This window comes from Ischnura elegans, chromosome 4 (genome assembly GCF_921293095.1).
Source record: "Ischnura elegans chromosome 4, ioIscEleg1.1, whole genome shotgun sequence".
NCBI lineage: Eukaryota > Metazoa > Arthropoda > Insecta > Odonata > Coenagrionidae > Ischnura > Ischnura elegans.
In genome coordinates this window covers 131,482,905-131,493,816 of record NC_060249.1, presented here as the reverse complement: position 1 = coordinate 131,493,816, position 10,912 = coordinate 131,482,905, and the positions used below count along the sequence as shown (strand labels likewise).

General features: G+C 38.0%; 2 protein-coding genes across 2 annotated transcripts; one reads left to right on the top strand and one right to left on the bottom strand.

The window, feature by feature from the left end:
- Window positions 1-383: 383 nt before the first annotated feature.
- LOC124158070 lies at window positions 384-3,650 on the top strand. Its single transcript, XM_046533243.1, has 4 exons — window positions 384-835; window positions 971-1,184; window positions 1,711-2,129; window positions 3,187-3,650. The coding sequence occupies exons 1-4, from the start codon at window positions 656-658 to the stop codon at window positions 3,202-3,204; spliced, it is 831 nt and encodes a 276-aa protein (XP_046389199.1). The 5' UTR covers window positions 384-655; the 3' UTR covers window positions 3,205-3,650.
- Window positions 3,651-5,787: 2,137 nt separating this feature from the next.
- LOC124158069 (putative nuclease HARBI1) lies at window positions 5,788-9,594 on the bottom strand. Its single transcript, XM_046533242.1, has 6 exons — window positions 8,341-9,594; window positions 8,064-8,120; window positions 7,626-7,844; window positions 7,228-7,436; window positions 6,836-7,124; window positions 5,788-6,721 (listed from the first exon to the last, which is right to left on the bottom strand). The coding sequence occupies exons 1-6, from the start codon at window positions 8,620-8,622 to the stop codon at window positions 6,713-6,715; spliced, it is 1,065 nt and encodes a 354-aa protein (XP_046389198.1). The 5' UTR covers window positions 8,623-9,594; the 3' UTR covers window positions 5,788-6,712.
- Window positions 9,595-10,912: the final 1,318 nt, after the last annotated feature.

The following is a 10,912-nucleotide window of genomic DNA, read 5'->3' as shown; positions in this document are numbered from 1 at the left end:
GAAGTTAGTTGCAATTAAAACGGTGAAGCCTAAGAGGTTTCATCACGGTATTGTTGACAGTATTTATTGGTAGTTAAATTAGGTAAAATATTTACTCATTAGGATAAAAGCTGGTTATTGAAGCATTCTTACTATATTTTTAAGTAATAATTAATAAATATCATGAGCTTATAGCCCTTTAAGCATCAATAATTATTAATAATAAATGCGAGACGATAAGCAGACGAAACCCGGCGGCCATATTACTTGTCGCGAGTAGCATGCCATGGACCTCACTAGACTTTTGCAGCGGGTGATCGTAGCGGTGCTCGGCCGCTACAGCGGCTACGTCATCATCTGATGACGTACCTAGCAGTAGTGAGGTTTCTGGATACGGGCCTAAGGGCCGTATTCTTAGTCGTCGCTACATATTTTGCTTTAGCAGATGCTGTAGCGAGTTCTCCGCTGCAAATGGTATTCAGAAACAATGCTACATCTCCCCGTCTGCATTCCTCGGAAGAGGCATTGTTGCCGATTTGCTTTCTATGAGTTTGATGACGTAGTGCATTGCGTAGGCGAATTGTGGCGACAAAATTGCTCGTTGATTGTGGAATCAGAGAAAACTATGCGTGACAAGTGAAACGCGAATATCGCCAAAACTCAGTAAACAACAAAAATGGACGGTAAGGACGGTAAGAGGTTGACGGCTATTGAGAAAGAGTTCTTAGTGGATCAGGTGGGAGAAAAGAAGAATGTAGTAGAGAGCAGGAAGACGGATTGTGTGGCTCTCAGCCAAAAAACCACGGCATGGAGGGAGATTGCTGCAGATTTTAATGGGCGGGAAGGAGTTACGAAGGTATGTACTAGTTCTGCAATTATTGCAGTGTTGTCGTGTGTGTGCTTTACTGTATTGTGTTTGTGTCTTCAAATTCAGTAGAACTTAGAAGAATTGTATTATCGTGATTGAATAAAGTGTTTACTTAATCAACAGCGGACGTGGCAACAACTGAAAAGGTCGTGGGAAAACCTAAAGGCTAAAAGGAAGAGGGATTTAGCTGCTCTAAACCAGCGGAGGATGGCAACTGGGGGAGGCCCATATGTCCCGCAGGTCGTGGACACGACTCCGGAGTTGGAAGTCGTTTTCCCGTCCATTGAGCACAATATACCCAACACGGGAGATTCGGACGAGGTGCCAACGGTAGAGGGTAGGTAATCGAATCTTGATCGGTTTGGTACGTGTAATCTGTGCTTTTATAATGAATTCGAAGAAGAGTGTACATAATTATGAGTGTGCGCTTTTCATAAATACGACATTTCCCGCATTGAGACTTCTCAGTACATTCAGATTCATTAAAATAGCCTAATTGCTTTATAAACAGCTATAATATCAGTTAAAGAAGGTTATCATTATTTTTTCAGTTTTTGTCCTATGTTCACTAAATTTAGGATTTAATGCTTATTCCACATTCTAATCAATACAAGAATATAGGAAAACGCTACGACAATTAGTTAAATATGATAATCTGCATCAGTGGAACTGTAACCCATATGACAATTGCCATTTGAGTCTTATTATCTTTCTCTGGAAAAAAATAATTTTTCTTTTAATATGCTGGATGTAATTAATGAACATTCCAATACCAAGGGGCAGTGATTCCAGTGTCACTTGAATTGATTCCATTACAATAAAAAGAAGTGCATTGGATGTAAAATACCACATTCTCCTTGCAGCTGCTGCTGTGCCAGAGGTACATGAAGTACCTCCTCCTACGGCTAAGCACCGTAAAGGAAGTAAAAGGAGTGTAGTTGAGAGAGAGGCTGAAGAGAGGTTGGCAAAAGTCCGTTGCCTCAGGGAAGAAGAAGCGTACATCTGCCAGATGAGGCGGGAGCTGCTGATGATGGACATGAAAGTGAAGGAGGATGAAAGTGCTGCCGCAGCTGCTAAGCGTCTCTCAGCCGAGAATGAAGCTGCTGCCTCAGCCAGCCTACGTGCAGCTGCAGAGGCTCAAGAGGTAGCAGCTAAATTGCAGGTTGAGGAGGCAAGGCAGCGTGTTGCGGCAGCTACAAAGTTAGCAGCCAATGCTGAGGCTGCCGGCAGACAGCAGCGAGAGCTCTTTGAGCTTCAGAAAGAGGAGTTAATGAGGAAGATGGTAAATTTAAACTTGCATTTATTTATAATATTTATTGTTTGGGGTTTGACAAACCTCAGTTATTATTAATGGTATCTCTAACAGAATAAATTGGCGTGTGAAATTGGGATAGATAAGTTTCATGAGAAGTGTAGGATTGTCATGAGAGTAGTTTTATCTCAAAAGGACTTATTTTTCTTGCTTATTCTCCAGAGTCAATTTAAATATTTGGAAATATATCATAATAATGCTATCCAACATATTTCCAGATATGACTGCTGTTGCCATAAATTTTACAATGCTGCTATGTTGAGGAATTTCTAAAGGAATTTGCTTTTTCATGCTTATGAGTACTAAACTATTCCAAAGTGACCATTTAAAAACATATTCAGCATCGAAAACAAAATTAGGCAAATGGTACAATATAATTGACTGTTTTGGGATAGTTTGTTGATAAAATGATGTAAAACTGTCACTTACTAGTTATGTTATCGGTGTCCGGTAACAAGTAAGGGACTGCCAGTGGGACAGTGAATAATTAAAATGAAATTTATAGGCCTGCTCCTTGAGTAGAATGTAAATCTGAGGTTGCTCCTATTATTTTACTGTGTCATCATAACTTACAGAAGTTAATATTAATGAAAAACTATTGAATATTTCAACTTTTCTGTTTTTAGGCTTATACATATAGGTGATGCCCTCTGAGTTTCCCTTGGCCAGTATTGGCTCCCAAAATTGTAGTGCCCACAATCACTCAAAAGTTCAATTAATGTTAAATGCTAGGCTATGTACTTAGAACTGCTTCTGCTATCATACATCATATTAGTGTCTAGTTCAAAGGTATCACCAAAACATGGATTAATGCTTCTAAAACTTGCTATTGAAAATACCCATGATTTATTATCAAATACTGGCTGAGAAAAGAAGCAAACTTTGTATAAAGCCATGATAGAGTTTTCAATTCTTACCGTGATGGATAGTTTAGATGGATATGTCTAGTTACTACTTAATTCTTTTTTCCTGTTTTCGCTATGCAAGGCAACCCATATTCATTTATTATGCCTTTCCCCCCCCACAGGGCCATCCTCCTCGCTGATGTCTGCTGCTCCACTTCATATCCATCATCACCAGTTTTTGGCTGAGGGATTCTCTTACCCCCCTCTCTCTCTTTGCTTCACTCCTTTCCTTGGCACCTGTGTTGGGTTATTGTGCTTGTTGCCCTTTATTCCGGAATCGGGTCCTCGGTCTGCAAGGATTCTCTCATTCCCACCTGGTTTACCACCCAGATGAGACATTGTTTTCCCACGACCTTTGATCTGCATGTTTGTGTATACTATGTGCTTATGTCCTTCCATGCCTATGTTGTCATCAAGTTTTTTTTTTATATTCTTGTTTGTTGTTTATGGAATTAAATGTTTATGCTTGAAAATTTGGTCTGCTATGTGCATGCGCATTTGGTGGAGGGTTTATTGTTCATGCATGGGTCTTGAAGCCAGCCATCACTGCAGTTAGGTTAATCAATAACATATTATTCATATTATTTAGCACAAGAATTTATTTTGCCTTAGATTCACATATATTGCAACTTACTACATAACACAACACAGAAAAGTTTAGTAATAATTGATTATTTATTTGTTCACAATAAGAATTACCTTTGTATTAAGGCATGGGTAAAATGAAGTTACTGATACGAGAAATATAACAACACCATAATACATGTTCAATATCACATAACAGTGTAAGTAATGAAGTAGGTAAAAGCATATTCTATACCTCATTTGTGTGTCGTATGGAAATCCCTTGTCAGAAATATCATATTTTAGATTTAGGCAAAGTTTTCAATTGACATACATATTTGATATAAAAATTTTATATTTTGTGGAAGTTTGTCATATTATAAGCAAATTTTTCAAATGCATTACTTAGTTCTATTAGTCCAAGCAGAATTTTAGGGTCAACTTTCTTGACCATTACTGTAAAATTGTAAATTCCTATCAAACTAACTGAGATTCTTACTAGTGACTACCTCAATAGGAATCACCTGATTAGTACCGCCCAAAATCACAGCCAAAATTAATTTATGCCACAATATTAGAAGCAAACTTTTGTTTCTCAACTGGACATGGGCATACCCAGCAAGGGGACCTCCCCCCCACCCCCCTCCCCTTGAGTCAGAAATCACAAGTCTTTAAGCAAAATCAGTATTGAAGTGAAACAGAAGTATTCAGCAAAATTTTCTTTAAACCCACGAAAAATTACATGTATATTAGTATAAGATATGTAAATGAAATAAAACTATTTTTCAAGGAAATAATCTCATAAATCCCATGGCTTGCCCCCTCTAGACCATGGCTTGCCCCCTCCCCCTAGTTATGATCCTGAGTACGCCCTTGCTACTGGATGATAGTGCATTGTTTGAAGTGAATCAGGACTTTGGTTATAAATATTACTTTGGACAAGCTCCATAGAGACTATAATTCAATACTGTAAACTGCCGCCATGCAATGTCAGAAAAAAAAATTTCCGAAACTATTTTTTATGAAGGGAAGTTAATTATGTAGTGGTAAATATAAAAAAAATGGGACAATGTGCAAATAATCTTAATTGGGCTTGGATGGAGCTACATAAAACATTTGGGCCACTATTCTGATTATATATTTCAGCATAATGAAATCTATGAAGACGGAGATGGTGTGTCCCATAAAAAATAATGTTACCTTATGAGGAGTTTACACAATGCACCTTGGCATCTATATTGAAATTTCCAAATCAGAGAGCAAAGCTTGTCACCTAGCAGTTTCATGAACAAAAATGGCTTTAAGAGAATGGACTAATATGGTAGAATACCATGAAATTTACAGTAGTAAAAGTTGTTATTTTTAAATAATTCTTTATCTAACCTTTTCAAAATTTCCCTTTCTCCATTGTAAATATGCATAACTTATTTGCTTTGTGCAAGGGTTTGAAAAAACACAACCTTGATGTGACACAATGCCATTATTATTTAAGTTTAATGCTTGAAAATGGAATCCTGCAAGAATACTGGTGGTATTACAGTTGCACATTGTTTGTCCGTAGGTCCTAATACTGCATTAGAATAGAACTTTTCTTGTATCCACAACAGTTAACAACATGCATGACTGCTCAGAAATTGATTAATAATCTGCATTAGTGGTATTGCAATGTCAGCCATGAGGAAATTTAAAACTATTTTCTTGAATGCTTGAGGTGTTTCAAAACATTTTCTATTTTTTTTTAATTTGCATGTTGTATGATGATCACAATACTCCTAGATGCTCAAAACGATCCAAAATAACCCCATGTAAGGAAACCGTATTCGTGTTGGCAAATATATGGCATGATTGATATTCTTTAATAGATCAGTTATTCACAATCATTGAAACTTGAGTCAATTTTAGAAGGAAATACAGGAGAGTATGGCTGAGTTTAGTAATGAACAAATCTTAGCTCAAGGAATGAGAGTGTCAAGGTGCTCCTCATATTAGTACACTATGTAATGGGTGCACCCAGCGAGGAGCAGAGGGGGTAGCTGCCCCTCACCCCCCCCTCTAGCCCTAAAAGCCAAAATTGCAAAAGTCTTTAAGAAAAATCAGGACTGCATTGGAACAAATTTTTTTAAAAAGTTTTCAACAAAATTTCTTTAAATGCACGAAAAATGATATTAGTGTAAGACATGCAATTGAATAAAATATTTTTTTTCCTAGAAAGTAATTTTTAAAACACCGATAAAGCACCTTCATAATTATCTTAAAATGTTGGTTTCATTCACCTTTTCCATGCTAAAATGTTACCACTTGAATGGTCATGGCTTGCCCCCCACCACCCCCTGTTTTGATCCTGGGTATGCCCTTGCACTATATATTATTTGTCAGGTTACCACATTGATGATTATTTTGAAATCACATTATATTTCTAGGGTTGATATAAATGAAAAAATAAGAAAAACCATAGCCCAACAGATAGGTATAGAAATTTGTTTCCTGATACAACAAAATACTATATTATTAAAGCACTTCTGACATAACACTAAATATTTAATAGCATGTGCTCTTTTTCTGATTTTAAAGGCTGGTGTACTAACACCCCCCCCCCCCCAATTATGGTGGCTTGCAGGCGGGAATGTTGATGTATACTAATGTGTATCGATTGCATGGCAGGCATTTATACTTAGATTTAGATATTCACATATATATTTCCTAAAGAGATAATCATGATCTTCATCATCTAAAAATAGGCAAACAAGAAAATAGGTGTCATATGGACTAAATAACATATTGCACGTACAATTAACATTTGTCTGAGTCTGTCAGGTACTTACTTAATTGCACTATTGCCTCTCTTTTTAAGATTACATGGTAGTACCATGCATATTGATGCCAGTAAGAAGGGAGTTGAAAGGATTATTGTTGGGAGACAGAGGTTATCCTCAGCTACCCTATTTTTACACACCATTGGTGAAAAATGGCCAAGTTCCCCACTTTATGTCACAATTCACATAGTAGCTGGCAAAAGAAGCTTCGATAATGACGATTGAAAGTGCTCGTGGCTAAGATCTTTTCACCCACCACCAGGTAATTTTATTACTGCACCTGAAAGACAATTCCTCAATTTAGCCAAAAAAATTCAATTGTGAGCGAACAAAATCTGGTTATTAATTATACAGATATTCCATAGTTAAAAACCTCACAGAAAAGTCATCATACCTGCCCAAAGTGCCGCTGAATAAAAGCAGCGCGTTCAGCAGCTCCTCTTCGATTTCTTATATTTGCTGCTACTACAGGGACATCATTCACAGCAATATTTGGCACCATATCTAGTAAATCATCCCTTTGCAATATACCAATATTGTGGAGGATGGCACACGCTGAAACAATTTTCACCGTTGTTTGGAGTTTTGTCCTGAGTTTCATAGACAGACAAGGAAATCTCCTCTTCCACACCCCGAAAGTTCTTTCCACAATGCATCTAGTGGCAATGTGTGCCACGTTATACCTGTAGTAATTGGATGCAGTCAGTTAAATAGTAGCAGATAAAATTTTACCGTATAGCAATATTGATACAAATTTCTTGTTTGCAAAAATACAGGAAAGCATACCGTCTTTCAGGAGCAGTCATTGGATTTGCCAATGGTGTGTATAAATAAGGTAGCTGAGGGTAGCCTCTGTCTCCCAACAAAAATCCTTTTAACTCCCTTCTTTCTAGCATCAATTTCAATCTGCTGTTATGGAAGATGCGGGCATCGTGAGTAGAACCAGGCCATCTGGTTACTATGTCCATTATTTCCATGTTGGGTCCGACAACAACCTTGAGGTAATAAAAAGTATTTTATTTCAACATTAACCTTTTTTTCTACTATATAAGCATTAATGTAATAGTGATGATATTCTCAATAAACGCATCACACCTATTTCTATGTTATTTATTTAACAATATTTATGGTAAAAGTTACAGGCTATACATATAATGAATTGTTCTATATTTTAAAAGACGTACCTGGACATTCAGGGAGAACCAACCCTTTCTGTTTCTAAACCCTTCTGCATTATCTCCACCAGGGCTCATTATGGGTACATGGGTGCAATCTATGCACCCAGTAACTCCAGGGAATTGCCTCACTGCATAGAACCGCTGCTGGTTATCAGCTGTTTCTTGTTCCGTGCGTGGAGTTTTAATCCATTCCCTTAGGTGGCTTACTATTTCAGTGGAGACAATCTACATTGTGTAAAGGGAGAATAATACCATCATGACTGAAACATGCATAACTGTTCCCTCATCTTCAATCTTAAATACTTACTATTTGTTAATTAAAAACATTTTTATATAGAATGGACATAGAAACACAAAAAATGTAATTCAAATAATGACTTGGCAGATCGTCGGGCCAAGTGAAATGTTAAGGTGAAGATAATGATGTTGAAACAACCAGCCTACCTTAATGAGACGGGATACAGATGGTTGAGAAACGTTGGAGAGATCACCGCACACAACCTGAAAGTGAAAAATATTATTCAAATAATACAAATGGTATTTAAGCAGGCAATGATTAGAGTCTGGCATTCATGAAAACTGTTGAAGTATCCCATCAATTTAAATGATAATTTTTAGCAATCGTTGGATACAGCCTGATAAATCAAACAGGAGCTGGGAGAGTGGCAGATATCTTACTGCCTAATTACTAGATACTCATTAATGTGGAGAGAACACATACCTGAAAACTGCCGGTGGCATAAAATCTCAAACAAGTGAGGACTTTAAGCATCGGCGGCAGGGGCAGCCCCCTTAGATGTATATTTTCCGGTGAAATGAGGGGTAGAATGGTGTCTCTCACAGTTTCCTTCGAAAAGCGGTATCTGACCCGAAATTCTTCAGCGGAAAACAGCTCCATCGGGTTATCTCTCTCTCTTATATACCTCCTCGGAATGGGGATGTCAGCATCCAAGACATGTTGAATGAATTCATTGAAGTCTTCGTCTATAACCTGCTCGTTCATATTGGCAAAACTTGCTATCGGCTGTATTATAAAAATAATACTTTTTATTACAGAACGACCTTTTCGCACGCAAGGTGAAAAAGACAATGCTCGAAAGATGTTGGAGTAGGTAATTCGAAGTAATAATGGGCTGAGGTTAATGAGTTAGCAAACTTCTCCCAACAAAAGAAAACGTAATCACTTTTAATTTATTTGATAGTCCATTGTAGCAGACGCCAAACTGAAATTGTCGTCGAAGTTCGTATCGCGGTGCCGTTGCAGACGAAACCGTACCGGGAAATCAGACGAAAAAATAATTATAAATCTATTGTCGTTAAGAATACAACGAACGTGTACGACTAATTGCGACTCTTAAATAATAAAATATGTGTTAACGAACCGAGAAATACGTGACATTGGTTCTATTACGTTTAAAATTCTACATTTTATCATTTGGAAGAAAGCATTGCTTCTATAGGGAGGTAAAATTCCTTCGTACTTACCCATCACATCATCGCTGAGCCTATAATTTTTTATAATCACATTCATAACTTTTATGAATTAAAGTAAATAGTTTTCAGAGGCATGGAATCACTCGAGAATATAGTAAAAGTGATTATAGGCGGTAGTTGCTGGAGCTGCAATACGACTCGCTTGACGAATGGTTAATTACGAGTATTTATGGTTGAATACTCTCAATGCAGGTGTTAAAATACATATGATAGTTTACTAAATAAACATAAATAGCCATCATTTGCTTAAATGGCTCATTTCGTAAAATATCTGCGATAATAAATTTGAATCGGTCAGCAGACGAAATCAAGCGGCCATGTTTTCTTGCTGTAGCGAGCGAGTAGCATGGTGTGCAGGACACTACACAGTTATAGCGGGCGGATGTACCGTTCCTCGGCTGCTGCAGCATTGTTAGCAGCAGAGCTAGCGCTGTATCCATCCATTGATGACGTATGCAGCGGATCTTCTGCTATAGCGACGACTAAGAATACGGCCCTAAGTTACCGTGAGGGTGAAAGCGCTATGATGATCCAAATGTGAGTCTTAAGCTCTCTCATCGCCTCCCCTACTATGATGGCAAATTACTACGAAGCCTTATAAACAATACCACCACCACTTATGCATGTCTTCATCAGCCCAAAAACATCAAATTTAAGGCCCTTGCGGCTGTGGAATGAGCAACGTAGGACGATAACTAATACCCAAGCTCTGTTTAGGGGGAACTTACCCAAGCAGGACTCGAGCCCGCAACCCTCGGTTTGGAAGGTGATCTGTCGCCGCCGAGGCCGTTGAAATTGATCGATCTAACAGGAGTGCGTTCAAATTGCGTCGTGATAGATTGTACCGTGAAAGATTGCTGGACGCATATTTAATGGCAAAGGAACACGTGACTCGAGAACAATTGAATGAGAAGTTTGAGTAGGTATTTAGGAGGAAGGGAATATCAGTGGTGCCTAGTGCTCATGACTCCGTGAACATTGATTAGGTTTGTAATTTTGTACTCGTTTCCTCCTGCAAGCGGCGTTTATCGTAATAATAGAAATAGAAATGCTACACTAAACACATGTTGAAATATAGTTCACAGTCGCATGCTGTGTGTGATGGAAATGTAGTTAAGTGGCTGGGATTCAGCTATTTTCTCGGCCACATTTTAAATTAAGGAATGAGCTCTTCTTTGAGGTAGGAAACGAAAGACAATGTCAATGAATGAATGATGTGCCCCTTGATAATACCAACAAGATGGGTGCGATGTAGTATTTTTGCAATTAAACAGCAAACAATCACTATTTCCTTTTGAAGCATTTTCCACTTAATTGCAGGTGATCTACACAAAAGAGCCGCCAGCATATCTCCAGCATAATAACTTCATTCCATTGGGCATTCGGTTCATAACCTAACTTCTCAGGCCCCACGGCTGTTGAAGCGAATCGCAGGTTTGCATGTAAATGTAGTAGATCATCTTAATCATCTTTTTTGTCAAAGGATTGTCTCAGATTGGGGAAGGTTTTCCAACAAAAAGGCACAAGAGAAGATAAAAAACTTTCATCGAGTTCACCATTTTAAGACTTATTGCCCTCCTGTGGCCTTCTTGAGATTTGTTGTTTATACACATATTGAACAAATTTTTGACTATTCGAGGAAGAAAATGCGTCATTCCTTGCTGATAGGCTTGTGTGATTCCTGAAAAAGATCTCTTTGAAGAGTAGATCCCCCTTCCATATCTTTACTATCGGCACTCCTTAGTTGCACGGAAAAAAAGAGCAATGATCCAAGTGGGGCAATTTCCGAGGATAGAAAA

Coding starts and splice junctions, on each gene's coding strand:
- LOC124158070 (XM_046533243.1), top strand. CDS start 656: ATGGACGGTAAGGACGGTAAGAGGTTGACGGCTATTGAGAAAGAGTTC. Junction 836..970: donor GGCGGGAAGGAGTTACGAAG/GTATGTACTAGT, acceptor CTTAATCAACAG/CGGACGTGGCAACAACTGAA. Junction 1,185..1,710: donor CGAGGTGCCAACGGTAGAGG/GTAGGTAATCGA, acceptor TTCTCCTTGCAG/CTGCTGCTGTGCCAGAGGTA.
- LOC124158069 (XM_046533242.1), bottom strand. CDS start 8,622: ATGAACGAGCAGGTTATAGACGAAGACTTCAATGAATTCATTCAACAT. Junction 7,845..8,063: donor CTGTATCCCGTCTCATTAAG/GTAGGCTGGTTG, acceptor TACACAATGTAG/ATTGTCTCCACTGAAATAGT. Junction 7,437..7,625: donor GGTTCTCCCTGAATGTCCAG/GTACGTCTTTTA, acceptor TATTACCTCAAG/GTTGTTGTCGGACCCAACAT.